A 17,020-nucleotide genomic window follows, 5' to 3' on the forward strand; every position below is an offset into this window, starting at 1 on the left:
TCCTTAATGTCCATCACCCAGTTACTCCATCCCCTCTACCTCCCCTCCAGCACCCCCCAAGTTTGTTTCCTAGAGTAAGAGTCTCTTATGGTGTGTCTCCCTCTCTGATTTCATCTTATTTTATTTTTCCTTCTGTTCCCCTATGATCATCTGCTTTGTTTCTTAAGTTCCACATATGCGTGAAATCATATGATATTTATCTTTCTCTGGCTGGTTTATTTTGCTTAGTATAATACCCTCTAGTTCCATCCACGTTGCTGCAAATGGCAAGATTTCATTCTTTTTGATGGCTGAGTAATATTCTTATATATATATATATTCTCATATATATATAATATCTATATAATATATATATATACACACACACCACATCTTCTTTATCCACTCATCTGTCGATGGACATTTGGTCTCTTCCCATATTTTGGCTATTGTGGACATTGCTGCTGTAAACTTTGGTATGCAGGTGCCCATTTGATTCACTATGTTTGTATCCTCTGGGTAAATAGATATATACAATTTTTATTGGTCAATTATACTTCAATAAAAGCAGGAGGAAAAAGAGACCTTTTTGGTAAGGTTTTATTTATTTATTTGACAGAGAGAGAGAGAGTGAGCGAGCGCATGTGAGTTGGGGGAGAGCAGAAGTAGAGGGATAGCAGGCTCCCTGCTGAGCATGGAGCCCAGCTGGGGTGTGGGGAGCTTGACCCCAGGACCCCAAGATCATAACCTGAGCCAAAGGCAGGCACTTAACTGACTGAGCCACCCAGGAGCCCCAAAAAGACCAGTTTTGAAAAAATAAATTAACATTTTATCAAAAGGTATATCATAGTTTGTCTGACCTTAAATGAAGTGTAAGAAAAGCCCTCCACTGTAATGAATTCTATATCTCCATAACAGGGAGAGAAAAAAAGTGAAATGCTTATCGGGGTTACTGAGGCAAAAAAAAAATTATTGCAATTAGAATTACGAGATGCCCATCCCAACTCCCATCCTGACCTTACTCAAATCACTGCCTTGATTTTCCAGTGTGTTTTTTTTCCCATTTTATTTATTTTTTTCAGCATAACAGTATTCATTGTTTTTGCACAAAGAAGATTTTCCAGTGTGTTTTAAAATTCAATTATAAAATTGAAGAGAAACTCATCTATTTCACACCTTCCACTTCCTGGAAGGATCATAGCCAAACTACTTCCAAAAAATGAAAAGCTATACTATTTAAGATATCCAGAGAAGGAGATTTCTCAGTAGATTATGAATCAAGCAGAAAAACAGCAAAGACAGAAAGCTAGTTTTTTGCTTTGAAAATATCAGTTTGGGATAAGCAAATCCTTTTTAAGAGGCTTATAAATCTCTGATCTTTTATAGCCTAAAAGCTGCATCATTATAGCCTAATCAAAAGGATTTCAGGTGCTGTATTTGAAGCATGGTCTGATAATTTATTAAATATTTATCCTCAGAGATGGGAAAAATATATGTGGCAAAAAAAATCTGCTTCTCCCTCCTGTGATTTCAATTGCCTAGAGTCCCGATAGGCAAAAGTGGAGGAATGGGAGAAGTCGTCTAAGTCTGTGACAGATGGAATCAATGTAATGAAGTTATGTGCTGCAGAGAGACATATGCCCACAATTTAAAAGTTGCCACTATGGCTATTCAAGCCATTTGATGGTAATGCAAGTATCTTTAAAGTCCAGTATGTGAGAAGCAAGAGAACAGTTATTTAACAAAATTGTCTTTTGTTTCCTGATTTGTTTCACCCATATTTTCATGTTTTCCTAAGATCTGGACAGTATATCAGCCAAATAGATAAAAGGAATATGTATACTCTGTTATATTTTGTGATGGTTTAACATTTGTTTTAAATTACAATGAAGAAGTAAATTGGAAAGTCAAGATCCAATTTCCAGTCTCAGTGTTCTTCATGCATTAAAAAAAGTGACATAAAATAAAAGGCACCTCCCCACCTTAATCTTTTGAGCTTGTTTCCCAATCAGTGGAACCTATCTCTCTGATCACTGGGTTGCAGCTGCTTGGGGTACCACGGTGAAAACATGATCCAGAGGCCACATGCAGTGTAGTCTTGAAGAGCGATTTGATTGGTAAGTACTGTCTGTCATGCCCACCAGTTGCTCAAAAAGAGAAAGGGAGAGAAGAAGCACAAACATTGTATACTGGTTATTCAAAATGCACTTTTTATTCACTTTAACACAGATGATTTTTTTTTTTTACATCTGAAACAAAATATCTGATACACAATTTTGAGTTTTTAGCAGCACCTGCAACAAGAGGATTGTGGAATACCTCAAGGTAAAGTGGAGATGGCTGAGGCAGGCACAAATTAACCTGAAATTCATCAATCCACTGAAGACATATGGAATCTGAGGCCCCTTAAATTTAGCTCAATACATGACAATAAACTAAATAAATATTCTTTATGATGTTTTAATGGACTGTCGAAAAACAGTATAGCTCCAGTTAGAAATACCTTATTTTAAAAATCCAGTGTTCATTAAAAAAACTTTTGAAAATATTGCACTGCACATTCTAGTGTATATAATTTCTAAGCCTATAAGCACAGTTCCTGGTACTCACAGATTTCAGCCTTTGGTGTTTTATAATCTTGCCCAAACTTATGTCAGCACCCCACTGAGTGTTACTCACCAAAAATGCCACTGTTTTTGTCATTTAATGTTAACTGCTTTCATTAGGATATTGTGTACTGATTTGGCAGAGAAAACTGGTATGGCTAAGAGAAAAGGGACTTCAGATGACTTGTCATTAAAATTAACACTTGCCTTGATTAGACAGGAGGTCTATGAATAGGATACCCATGTAATTTTTTTTACTTAAATGACCACATGCCATTCTAATAATGACAAGTACTTTTGTGAGTGGATGGAGGTCTTCATGTAAGCCTGAGATCTACAAGTAGAACTATTATAAGCAGAATGCAAGTAGAAAGAGAAGGCCCCGGGTCTCATGCACTTAAAAACAATTAACTTTTAACAGTTCTCATGTCCAGATTTCTACCCTAACATGAATGTAGCAAAACAGTCATAGAACTTGGAAACCAGTGTGGCTGGCTATAGGCATAGGCATGATAGGGACCAATACTTAAGAGCTGTGGGGTCCCAGTATTGGCTTTGACTTCTGGCTTTGAAATTACTTTGACAATGGGGTCAGGACTATATTTAAATGGGAAATATTGAGGATGACTGGGATGAGATACTGTCTTCCACTTGTCTATGTAGCCAAAAAGTCCCAGAGCTCTTAAAGCACATAAGGTCCCACATATAAGGCTGATTCCCTATGTGGCTACAATGGAGAGTTCTAGGCTATATTCCTGTGAAAGCTCCTGCTTCTTCCCCAGCCTCTATCTCTTTTTTTTTGGGGGGGGGAGTCACTTCTAACTGTCCTTTACTACCTTGGGTCACTATTTTGTAACATAGATATTTTAAAAGTACGGATTTAAAGCTTTGCAGGACAAACTGATCAACCAACAAGAACCAGACTGCATATTTGTAATACAGTATATAGCTAGCAGTCATGGTAATAAAAATTTGATAAACCATTTTTGTATTTTAACATGGTATTTTTAGGATATTTATATCAGGGTACATAATGACTGCTCAGAGCTCAAGAATTTATCCTGCTATGGTGCAAAAGAAAGATCTGTGTAATTGCTGTTAAATGCTGATCCCAGAATAGTTTGAGAATTTTAAAAGTCCCTCTCCAAAGTCTTAGCTGTTGTCTTAAGAAACATCCAGTGATATTCTGGCACTGAAACACATTTTTTAACTTGCAGATTCATAGAATTTAGAGCTGGAAGGGACCTTAAACCAAATATCTAGCCAGGACAGAAATTCTTTTTATGGTATTTTAACAGATGGTCATCTAGTATTTTCTTGAATATTTTCATTGGAAAGAAGTTCATTATTAAGGCAGTCCATTCCACTGTTGGACAACTCTATGAGAAATTCAGTCTACGACTGGGTTAAAGTCTGCTCTCTTGCTACTTTCAGTGTCCTAGTTTGGCCAGTTGAACATACAGTGCAACATACAAGATATTAGTTCCTATAATTAGTTCCTCTAATAAAATTTGAGTAAGGAACTTATGAGAAAAGCCCATTATCCCTCAATCTTTTCTGAAGATTTCTCTGAGAGCAGAGCACAGTGGAACAAAGGACCATCAAAATTATGAGCAGAGAGCACTGTATCCAAAGCCACGTACTAAGCAGCATTGCTAAATTGATAAGAGGTTGTCAGAGAAGCAACATCCCTATACAGTGAAAGTAGACTTATGAAGTAAAAGCAGATAAACCATTTATTTGCAAGGGTGGTTGGCATATTTAAGCATAATCCATTCACTAATACCCTGTTACTTCAAACGCAAAGAGTATAATCAATTTCCAGTGTCATCAGTGTACGCCTTATTGAGATATTTTTTTTTGAAAAGCTCAAATGGTAGCAAACCATATATAAGGATTCAAACAAGGCAGTGTATGTCATTATACTCTTATATGCCTAATTATCACAACCCTTTTATAATTGAAGCTTAGGACGTCCTTGTTTGCATTGTTATTTTTTTATTGTAATACAGATCAGAGTCTTATTTTTCTTCCTTTAGCAGAAATGTCAAAAACTGCGTGCCAAGAGTCCATGGTGACATTTGTTAGTTGACTAATGGAACACTTTAAGGGATAGCTGTAGCTCTTTAACTCCTTCATGCTGCTGGGTTCTAAGTTTAAACTGGATTTGAAAATATTTAAATCTCTCAGGACTGAAGCTTTCTGAAATGTCCTGATACACACAAGAAGGAAACAGCAGAAATCACGCAAAATACACTTGGCTTGGTAAAGCTTTTTTTTTTTTTACTTGCTCTTACAACCTCAATTTGAAAGGCTCTGATACGCAATCACAACCTTCTTTCTTACCCTTTTGTGTGTGTGCCCTCTCAGAGGGGCACAGTTATTCTGACACTATTAACTGAACAATTTGTGGCACACTTTTAAAAGGCTGCCTGCTTTTAACAGCACGAGGATCCTGCTTTGGAGCCACTGTTCAAGTCAATAGTGTGACCCAACATGCAATGTTCCAGCTGTTCCTCTACAGCCAACACCTGCCTGACAGCTTCTTCAAAGGCCACTGTCACATTAGTATCATCTTTGGCACTTGTTTCTAGGTAAGGGTAGTCCCCATTCTCCATGCACCAGGCTTGTGCCTCCTCAGTAGTCACTTGCCTATCCTCTTTGTCTACCTTGTTACCTAGAACTACAAAGGGGAAGTGCTCAGGGTCTTTCACATCTGCATAGTAGATGAATTCTTTCTGCCAGTTACCAAGGTTCTCAAAGCTCTGTCGGTCATCCACGCTGAAGGTCAAGAGGCAGCAGTCTGCTCCCCTGTAGAAGGGTGTCCTAAGGCTCTTGAAACGCTCCTGCCCTGCAGTGTCCCAGATCTGGAGAGTTACAAAACGTCCATCTACCTCCAGATCTCGATTTAAGAACTCTACCCCTATGGTGTGAAAAGCTTGGGAGTCAAATTTATTGGTTACATAACGGTTCATAAGTGAGCTTTTCCCAACTCCACCATCACCCAAGAGAATAACCTTTAAGAGCAAGGATTTCCCACTCATTGTTGCAGCACCAGATGGGGAGGAGTTTATAACCAAGAGAACCTGAAAATAAAAGAAAAAGTAGGAAGGAAAACAGTTAAACCTGAAACTAAAATCAGCTTCATAGTAAATTCTCTGAATTTGATGGCCTACTAATTTAATCTCTCTTGATTCATGCTCACTAACTAGATAGTACAGCAGAAGGAATAGAATCCTTTTGTGTACAAGGGAAAATAGGTCTTGTTTTTCTGAGGTCTTTTGCCTGTGCCAGGAAAATGGCTGAATGCCATGGGTAAATGGACTAGCAGATGGTGCTATAATTTGGTTCAGTTCTGACCCTATTCTAGAGGAGAGAGCCTAAAACAGGAATACCACTCAGATGTGGAACCATATTATTAGTTTCCAGTTTGACAGTTCCAAACAAGAGGCAAATAGTACAAAATTGATTTGGAGTTTGAATTCTATTCATGATGGACCCAAGAATTATTGAGAGAGAAAGCTGCATAAGCTGAAATTTTAATTCGGTCAGTAGAGTTTGGGGCTACAATTAAACTGGACTCCAGAACTTGGAAGAGAGATAAAGGTCAAGTTTTTTCAGGAGTTTGCTTCATTATATTTGCATTGATGTGGATACCAGCACAAATAAAGGATCTCTCAGAATTTTTTCTTCACAGAACAATGACATGTAAATTGATGATTGTTGACTGGTATCATTGTAACAGCTATCAGTAAGGAAAGAAAATCTTAAATAGCTTATTAATTTTTAGATTTTAGTTCTAATTCCATAATGGCACTAATGAAAATAGACTGTAAACTTTAAAGTGCTAATAACTATGCAGTACCCTTCTTGTTACCTCCACAATATGTCTGTACATGGAATATCTAAAATGCATCTTAAAATAAAAAGATAAAATGTTTGCTGAACAACTAACTGGTACTGGATTTTGTTAAGTACTTTCACACTAGGTCCATTGTGGAAACAAAACAATGATGATGTTAATTGGGTGTTATTTATGCAAGAGACCCAAAGAGATGAAAACCAATTGCTAATCAAAAGAGCACACGCAAAAGAACTTCTGGAAGCACAACATTCAAAATGTAATTTTAAAAAAGCCTCATTAGTCCTTAGTATTATGTTGGTGCATTTGTAATAATTATATATTTTTCAAAATATTCCTTTTTAAGAGATCAAATAAAAAAATATATATATATACCTACCCAGTTGGGTCTTTGCCACAATATTAGTCCTTTCTTTTCCTTGTTGTTGTTTTATTCTTTATTTTTTGGGTTCTAGAAAATGTATTGGGAAACATTATTATTAAATATCTATAATAAAACAAAGTTAAGGCTATATATAAATCTACTCAAGTCAGGAAAGAAACAGACCCACCTCAACTTACCTGTAGAGGATGCTTTTCACAAATATACTTAAGAGTTCAAAAGGCTACAGATGCTTAACATGGACAAAATAATATTATTACAAAAACTTTAACTTGTCCTAATGAGTGTACTTCATATGATTTTTAAAGTTTAATATTGTCCCTCCATTGACCTCTTCATTCAAAGTAAATATAGTCAAAGAAAGTAGACGAGGGGCGCCTGGGTGGCTCAGTGGGTTAAAGCCTCTGCCTTCAGCTCAGGTCATGATCCCAGGGTCCTGGGATCGAGTCCCGCATCGGGCTTTCTGCTCAGCGGGGAGCCTGTTCCCCCCCCCCACCCCGCCCACTCTGCCTGCCTCTCTGCTTACTTGTGATCTCTGTCTAATAAATAAATAAAATCTTAGAAAAAAAGAAAGTAGATGATATTGACAATAGATAATATTCAGAAAGGGAAAGCACAGAGGAGTCCAAGACATGTTGAAATCCTAAGTCAGAGAAGAAACTCCTTCCCTTTATGTCTACCAATGTTCCTATCTCCAAGCAAGTTGTTAATGCATTCACCAATCTGCCTCGAGGTTGTCTCTGAAATTGATTCCACAGGATCAGAGACAAGATAATTATGTTTGGAGATTCCCTGTTTACAATGTATTCTCTTGGCTAATTATTTTACTCATTAATTTTGATCATCTGTCTCGAACACAGGTTTTAGTATTTAGCTGGCTTTATTAAATTAAAACAAAACTTCACTTAACATTATAGTTAATTATGGCAAGAGTGTTATTTAAGCAGCATCGAAAGTCTGCTCTAAAGAGAAAAACAGTTCTTAGATTTGTTGAGTATTCTTTCTTACTGAGGAATAAAGAAGACCGTAAGAAATCTCTATTGCCTAATAATCTCGTGATTTTTTTTCAAATATAGATAAAGCATATAATAAGGAATTCATTAGAGACCTAAATCAGTAATTATGAGTTTAAATAATGTCTTCTAAATTGATAGGGTTTATCCTCTTTCTTGGTCTATATCTACTCCAAAAATTTTTGAGTTTTCTACCATTACTGACTTTTGTCCTTTTTCCTGCTGTCTTTGGAACTAGCTCAAGCAACAAACATTTCTTTAAATGGAGATGAGGGGGGCCTGGGTGGCTCAGTGGGTTAAGCCTCTGCCTTCGGCTCAGGTCATGATCTCAGGGTCCTGGGATCGAGACCCGCATTGGGCTCTCTGCTTAGCAGGGAGCCTGTTTCCCTTCCTCTCTCTCTGCCTGCTTCTCTGCCTGCTTGTGATTTCTGTCTTCAAATAAATAAATAAAATCTTTTTAAACAATGGAGATGAAACAAACATTAGCACACTTCTTTATTCTTTATACAGACTGCTCACTTAAAAAAGGAACAGAGGGAGTAAAAACTTGGGTAACAGTACTGGTAGTATTAAGGGCCTGTGCCAAATGATCTTCCTTAAGTTCCTGGCAAACAGGTGTTCACCTCATTAAACAACTCACTAACCCTACTTTCCCTACTTTCCCGGCTCAAATGATGGGTCAAGGACTGAGTGAATATGGAAACCAAATACTCAACTCAGGAATAATGAAGTATCAATAACTGTCTGAGATAATGCTGCAGTTGTTTGTTCATTCCCTATTTGGTCATTTGCACATACAACTTCTGGGTATATAGGCTCTATACCAGGGAAAAGGAAGGAAAAGCAGTGTGGCTCCGTGTCAAGTGCACTGGGTTGGCAGCAATCAGGAAACAAAAGTCTTCATCACTACTATGCCATTTATTTATTTTGTGAACTTGAGCAGGTTATTTAATCTTGCTTTTTTCAATATCTTCCTATATAAATACAGAGCTAATAATACCTGACTTACTTAAATCACAGGATTTAGGGGGAAATGAATAACTTATGAAGTTTGTGAAGATTTGTAAGCATGTGTTGAAATTTTTGATTTGAGATTTTTGTTCCTCTTTCTCTTCCACCTCTTTTCATTCACTGTTGGAGGCCTTGTGATTCAGTATTAACCCTTCTCAGAAAAGGCTTGCCAGTAGGAAGATCACAATTCTTCCTTTTCCCTTTCTTCAGTATCTGAGAGGGCTTTGTTCCCCAACAATTTTGAGTATCTTCATATACCACAGAATCTCAGCATTGGAGGGACGAAGGATCTTCTTGTCCAATACTGCTACCTATTACTGAGAAAACATTTGAGTGCCTATTGTGTGCTCTGTCCTTACCAAGGTAAACCTCTGCTCTCCTTCACTGTCTCCAATTCCCATTTGTTTCCTGAAAATAAAATTGAATACACTTTATACATGTCTCCTTGCCTTCAGTCACTAAATCCTCTTCTTTCCTATTCTTTCCCAGTCCTCTGCTACCATCCTTGCTTTGGCTCACATCTAATCTTGCATCTGTCTAATCTACTGTGAAAACTTCCTGGCTCTTCTCTCCCTGCCTCTGGTTTCTCCCTACCTATTTTGCAAAGCTTCATCACTTGAGCACCCATTGGGTGTAGACACTGTTGGAAATGCATACATTTTTAAGGCAAGGTCTTACCCTCAAGGAATTTGTGAATTAACATATAAGCTTCAGATCTTGTGATTTGCCGTTGAAATGGTATCATTATACTGTCTTGTTTTGTTTAAAACCCTTTTCCCCCCTAAGTATGTCTTTCCTACACAACCAAATTTTAAATTCCTGGATGGTAAAACCTGTTTGTATATGTCTTTGAAGCCCCTCCAGCTTCAAAGAATTGCAGCAAGTGTATCCCTCACATGGATAATCAATAATATTTGCTTACTAATGAACTGTTTAGGTGGGTGCTCGACACTAATGCCTCTGAATAAATGCCAAGGTACAAGAGATCTGCAGTTCTGTATGATGTCCAAATACTATTATTTACTTGTGACTAAAGAGCAGAAGTTATGGACTTATCTGGCTCACGTTCTAGATGGGACTTAACAGGAATTTCACCTGTTGAAAGTCAGTGGCAATGCCCTAGTTTCCCTCCCACTCCCCTACATTTTTAAGATGAATACTTAAATTTCTCCATCCCCACCAAATATAAGAGCAGTATAATTATCTCTGCATTATGTTTTCAGTGGATACTGCCATTCCCATCATCATTATCATTACTTGAAAATAAGTGTGATATCCTTTAGTACATACTCAAAAAGGACTAGCACAGTATGAAAGCAAATTGAAAATTTTTTCCTTCCCCAAAATATGTCAGATTAAAGTCAAACCTTAAGAGAAGATAGCATTAAGGAGGCAATGGAATTCTCTGATAACCCTAAGTACATTTAACGGAAAGTCAAATCCTTTATGCATCCTGTTTACATCCCATATCAGCTTAGGATTTTGACTAAAATGTTTACTCTGATTTTAGTGCTATTCAGAGAAAGATCTGCCTTTAAACAACTCAAATATCCTAGAGATGCAATTCCCCTTTCTTATCCTACTTCCCACAATTAAGAATTTTCTAAGACTAGTATATTCACTTTTTTCTCCAGTTAGAGTCTAAGTCTCAGACAATAAGGTAAATTAGAAATTCACATAACCGATATTCCCTAGTTTTCTTTGTTCTTCAACACATTTGAAAACTTTTGAATCTGCTGTGCCTGCACCCACACAGCTCATTAAAATTATTGTATTTCTTTGGGGATGCTTAGGAGTGTGTGTGGGGGGGGTGTGGAAGGAAGCAGTACAATGATGAGGAAGAGGTTGAACCTTTGAAAACAGAACACTTTAGTGTGATGATGGAAAGAAGAGAAATAGAAAAGCAAACTGGCATCAGTTCAGTTGCCATGGGTGGAATGATGCTCAAATTCATAGGACAGTTTGTTTGGGAGTAAGTGTTGAGAGGGATGTGGTACTGCAGAGCTGGGGGTAGGGGAAGAGCAGCAGGGGAGAGCTAGGCAGTGGATGAGAGTGGCCCTGGTGGTAATCTGCACAGGGGAGGAGCCATGGTTGAAGCTACAGGGAAAGCCTATATTGGTGACACACTGGTTGGGCTACCCAACTCACTGTGATTCCTGGCACAGTATTTGGAAAATACTGTACTGGAGAACTGGGCAGGGCTTTCTTTAACTTATGTAAAAAACCAATACAAATAAGAAATTATTGCATCTTTGAGACTCTCTACCTTAAATGGTGTAGGTTGTTTCCAGTACAACCTGATGCTTGTTCGTGGGATGGGGGAGGGTTCTGTGGCGGGGAAAGCCCTCTGACATACTGAATTCATTGTGTAGAGCAAACAAGCTATCAGCTACATTCCTGCTCTGAGTCCAAATGCCACAGCTGTCAACGCCACTGAAACGCTATCCCCACATTTATGACCATATTTATATTCTATATGAAACCAGAAGGATTCAATGTGGAATTCACCTCTAATTTTTCACTCCTCACAACAGCAACTCTAGGGCTATAAGCCCCAAGTCACACTAGATAGCAATTTGGCCCTGTTCCAGGGCCACTTCTTCCAAATAGACCGCCAGAAAACAGCTAGGTGAGATTTGGGTGACATTGAGGAGAGCACAGGGGAAAGAATCTTCCTTAGGAGATTGAGAATGCTGTCATCTCCAGGACAGGTCACCGATGAGGATCTAGAAAGTGAGATGTTACGCACAGTTCCAACTACCTCAGACCCGGGTTTTCTCACCTCATTCGCATCTCTCAGAACAAGCGGCTGTGGCGCATGCGCACTGAGCCACACCCGTTCCCCATGGAGCCCTGCATCTATCTGCGGGGCTTTGGCAGCCGCTCTGAATTACTCAGCAACGCCCCCCTCCATCGTCACCTCCCCCCCCACCCCCAACTCCGACCCCTGCAGTGCCTAGGCCTCTTTCCCAAGGTGCAAATGCCGGGGGGGTGGGGATCACCTAGACCTCCCTTTCTCCTCCTTCCCACAGGGCCCTCACCTCCCGGCCTCCACTGGCCGCTAGACCCTCTCCCTGCCCACGCATCCGCACCTTACCCAATACAGTGGGAGAGAGATGGGAGGGGGCCGCGGGTACCAGGCAGGTCAGCTCTGCGTGCCAGCAGTCCGGCTCCTCAGTGACACGGTCACCGCTCCTGCTCCCTCCTCGTCCTCGGTGAGGCAGCAAGAGCAGCTCGGACCTCGGTGGCTGACAGCTGCCGCTCGCGCCCGCCACCGCCGCCGCGCAGCGTCTCGCGCCCGCGCCCGCCAGGGGAGGGGGCGGGGCCCGCGCCGCCTCCTTGTGCCCCATTCTTGGAACTGGAGACCCGGTCCCGGGGCCTCTGGTCCTCGCGTGTCGAGAGCGCTCCCTGGCCCGCTCGCTCTTCTTTCATGCTCAGGGTCCAACCCTGGCCTCCCTTGTCCTCGCCTCTCTTCTCTGATTAGTAGGCACAATGACAGTGGACCTACAAACATTGCTCTCCCACTTAGCTCATGTGCTGCCTGGGGCCACGCCCCATTTCCCGCAATTACCGTTCAGCCTACCTCATTTACCTTTCCTCCAGACCCTCTGCTTTTGCCGAGGATAGCACATACTCTGATTTCAAATAACTCAGGGAAATCCATGATCTCAGCGCATTACTAGGCCCTCTAGCTGGGCACTGCTCATGAAATTCTCTTGGCAATCCAAATAGAAAGGTTCACATGGATAGCTCAGGCCTGAAAGACACACTGCCCTTTAATCTTAACAGTTACCTTTCTAGATGACCACACAGATAGTATTACCTGAGGTTTCTAGACATGCTGCTGGGGTAGAGCACAGTGTTTCAATTGTGCTTAGCCATCCATCCAGTCCCTTCTTGTCTCCTGTGGCCCTCTGGTACCTTCAACTAGTTTGTGATTTTTTTTTCCCCCTGAAAGCAAAACAGGATGGAGCTCCTGGGGTCATTTAGCTTGCACTCTGACTCTCTGTCAGGCAGATCCATCTCCGAGGCTTCTCTGATGTACGAGAACCTGTGTCTGTGTGGTACTGGCCCTCACTCACCATGTGCCCCCTCAGGGCTCTCACATATGCTCTCCCTCTACCTGGGTCACTCTATCTCTTCACAGGTCAACCACTCAGTCAGTCTCACAGGCCTCGGTTAACTGTCACTTCCTCAAGGTAACCTTTCTCAATAACCCCAGAATAGAGAAAGTGCCCTGATTTCTTTTCTGGTGGCCTCTTATAGCCAGCCTGCTGTACTTTTCCTTCCTAATATGTATAAATTTATGATGAGATATTTAAATGTATTATTATTTGATTGACAACTGCCTTTCTCCACTAAACTATGTTTTACCATAAAGTCAAGGATTGTGACTGTTCAGATTTTCCATCATATCCTCAGAGCCTAGGTCAATGTTTATTACATAAGACATGCTCAGAAATTTTTTTTATATGAATGAATGTTATATAATCAATTATTGTTATTTTAAAATAAAATGAGTGGATCTAATTGAATCCCTTGTGCTTCTACTTACACCAGTCCTGCCGCCCCCACAAACATCTTAAAACACACTTCTGATAAAGAAATGTACTTAATCCTCTAAATCAATTTTTTACTCACACATTCTTATCTGTAATAAAAGAAAACATTTGAGCATGGGTCCCAATATATGTATATGCATTTATAGGTTATATACATGTACTACTTTGTATATATATTTTATACATTACATTATAGATACATTATAATACATATACATTAAAATACTCCAATACAGAAATTTAAAAGGAATGAGAAAAAATAAATACGTTGTTGTCTCAATGTTGTCTTTCCGCATTCCAATGAATTGTTTTGTGAACTACTCAAAATAACAGTTCTTCATATTAGAGTCTCTCATCTTTAAGTGAATCGAGGCTTTTTTCTCTTTTTCTCTGGATGTTATTTTCCAAGTTTAATAAACTCTGAGAATCCTCTAAACGTAACTACAAGGTTTTTTTACAAGATTTTATTTATTTATTCGACATAGAGAGAGATCACAAGTAGGCAGAGAGGCGGGGGGGGGGCGGGGGGAAGCAGGCTCCCCGCTGAGCAGAGAGCCTAGCGTGGGGCTCGATCCCAGGACCCTGAGATGATAACCTGAGCTGAAGGCAGAAGCTTAGCCCACTGAGACACCCAGGCACCCCAAGCTTTTTCTCTTGATGAAGTTTCAGTTGTTCATTTTTGCTTTTGTTTCCCTTGACTTTGAAGACATGTTCACATTTAAGTCTTTCATCCTTTTTGAGTTTGTTTTTGTGTATCATGTAAGAATGTGGTCCAGTTTGATTCTTCTGTGTGTGGCTATCCAATTTTCCCAACACCATTGGTCGAAGAGACTGTATTTTTTCCATTACATATTCTTTCCTGCTTTGTTAAATGTTAGTTGGCCATAGAGTTGAGGGTCCATTTCTGGGTTCTCTATTCTGTTCCGTTGATCTATGTGTCTGTTTTTATAACAGAACCATACTATCTTGATGATTAAAGCTTTGCAATACAGCTTGAAGTCTGGAATTGTAATGCCTCCAGCTTTGGTTTTCTTTTTCAAAATTACTTTGGCTATTCAGGTTTTTTTCTGGTTCCATACAAATTTTAAGACTGTGTGTTCCAGGTCTATAATAAAATGTTGTTGGTATTTTGATAGGGATTGTATTGAATGTGTAGATTGCTTTGGGTAGCATAGACATTTTAACAATATTTGTTCTTCCAAACCATGAGCATGGAATATTTTTCCATTTCTTTGTGTCTTCCTCAATTTCATTCATAAGTATTCTATGGTTTTCAGAGTATAGGTCTTATACTTCTGTGGTTAGGTTTATTCTTAGGTATCTTACGGTTTTCAGTGCAATTGTGAATGGAATTGATTCCTTGGATTCTTTCTTCTTCTTCACTGTTAGTGTACAGAAATGCAACTGATTTCTTTGCATTGATTTTATATCCTGCAATTTTGCTAAATTCCTGTATTCCAGAAAATTATGGTGGTCTCTTGGGTTTTCTACATAGAGTATCATATTGTCTGTAAAGAGTGAAATTTTGACTTCTTCCTTGTGGATTTGAATGCTTTTCATTTCTTTTTTTTGTCTGAGTGCTGAGTCTAGGACTTCCAGTACTATGTTAAATAACAATGGTGAAAGTGGACATTCCTATCTTGTTCCTGACCTTAGGGGGAAAGCTCTCAGTTTTTCCCCATTGAAGATGATTTTAGTTGTGGGTATTTCATATGTGGCATGTATGATATTAAGGTATGTTCCTTCTATAACTACTTTGTTGATGGTTTTTTATAAGCATGGATACTGTACTTTGTCAAATGCTTTTGCTGCATCTATTCAGAGGATGATATAGTTCTTATCTTTTCTTTTATTAATGTGATGTATCACATTGATTGATCTGCAAATATTGAACCACCCCTACACTCCAGGAATAAATTTCACTTGGTTGTGATGAATAATCCTTTTAATGTACTCTTCTATCCTATTAGCTAGTATCTTGTTGAGTTTTTTTGCATACATCTTCATCAGGGATTTGGTCTAGAATTCCCCTTTTTAGTAGGGTCTTTGTCTGGTTTGGGGATTAAGGTAATGCTGGCCTCATAGAATGAGTTTGGAAGTTTTCCTTCCATTTCTACTTTTCAAAATAATTTATAGTCAATCACTTTTTTCTCCCCGGTTTCCGTCAGAACTCTGTATTCACCTGGCCTATGACCAAGCATTTTTATCTCAGGCACATGGTCGACTTTCAAAACTCCAAATATAACAGACTCCCAAGGCTCTGATCCACACTATTCCTTCCTGGGAAGGAGGGTGTCTCACTGCACTTCTGCCTTGTTCTGGACACCAACCAGGAAAATGGTTGCATGTCCGTGCAGTGGTTTGCAGTTTATGGCAACACAGAGCAGAAAGCTGGCACCTAGGCTTGCTGTTCTCAGCTGGCTTCCCTACTCTTATGCCTAGTAACTCTACCATACTCAGGTACCACCCAAACTTCTTGCAACCCCAGAAATCCTCCAACCATGCTGTCACACCTGGGGTTCCACCCCACTTCATCATCTGAGCACATTTAAGCCAGGTACATTCCCCACTACATTAGGCTTCTAGAAGTTCTGATTTTGTACTCCACTGCCTCTAATACTTTGTGATATCCTCCTTAAGAAGGCTTTCTCCCCTCTGCCATATCTTAAGCTATATCACACCAAATTCAAGTCTCTGCACCTCCTACCTTCTGAACAGTGGTCACTTTTCTTTTCCTTTTTTTTAAATAAAGATTTTATTTATTCATTTGAGAGAGAGATAGAGAGCACAAGTAGGCAGAATGACAGACAGAAGGAAAGAGAGATTCAGGCTCTCCACTGAGCAGGGAGCCCAATAGGAGACTCAATCCCAGGACCCTGGGATCATAACCTGAGCCGAGGCAGCCACTTAACCAACTGAGCCACCCAAGTGCCCCTCTCATGCTGCTTTAAAGTTTATCTCCTCATCTTTAACTTTTACCTTTTTAATTATAACGTGTCTTGGTATGGATCACTTTGGTTTAATCTCATTTGGAACTCTGTGCTTCCTGGATCTATAGATCTCTTTCCTTCCCCAGAGAAGGAAAATTTTCAGCAGCTATTTCTTCAAATAAGTTTTCTAGTCCTTTCTTTCTCTATTCTCCTTCTGGGACCTCTGTAATGTAAATGTTATTTTACTTGATGTTGTTCCAAAGGTCACTTAAGTTGTCTTCATCTTTTAAAATTCTTTTTTTCTTTTTGCTGCTGTGTCTGGGTGAGTTCTATTGCTCTGTCTTCTAGTTTGCTGATCCATTCTTCAGCTATTGAATCCTTTTAGTGTGTGTTTTTTTTTTCAGTTCAGTTATTATATTCTTCAACTCTGTAACTTTTGTTTGGAATTTTCTTATATTTTCTATTTCCATAGAGGTTATTGCTATGTTCGTCAATTTTTCTACCAAGTTTGGTAAGCATCTTTCTGACCTCTACTTTGTATTCTTTTTTTTAGGTTTTATTTATTCATTTGACAGAGAGAGAATAGGAGAGAGAGAGCGAGAGAGCACAGCAAGGGGAGCAGCAGGTAGAGGGAGAGGGAGAAGCAGGCTCCCTGCAGGGAGCCTGATGTGGGGC

General features: G+C 39.5%; 1 protein-coding gene across 1 annotated transcript; it reads right to left on the reverse strand.

Annotated features, from left to right (window-relative positions):
• Positions 1-2,134: 2,134 nt before the first annotated feature.
• Positions 2,135-12,139, reverse strand: RAB9B (RAB9B, member RAS oncogene family). Its single transcript, XM_045994659.1, has 3 exons — positions 11,951-12,139; positions 6,827-6,898; positions 2,135-5,671 (listed from the first exon to the last, which is right to left on the reverse strand). The coding sequence occupies exon 3, from the start codon at positions 5,627-5,629 to the stop codon at positions 5,024-5,026; it is 606 nt and encodes a 201-aa protein (XP_045850615.1). The 5' UTR covers positions 5,630-5,671; positions 6,827-6,898; positions 11,951-12,139; the 3' UTR covers positions 2,135-5,023.
• Positions 12,140-17,020: the final 4,881 nt, after the last annotated feature.

This window comes from Meles meles, chromosome X, assembly GCF_922984935.1.
Source record: "Meles meles chromosome X, mMelMel3.1 paternal haplotype, whole genome shotgun sequence".
Lineage (NCBI taxonomy): Eukaryota > Metazoa > Chordata > Mammalia > Carnivora > Mustelidae > Meles > Meles meles.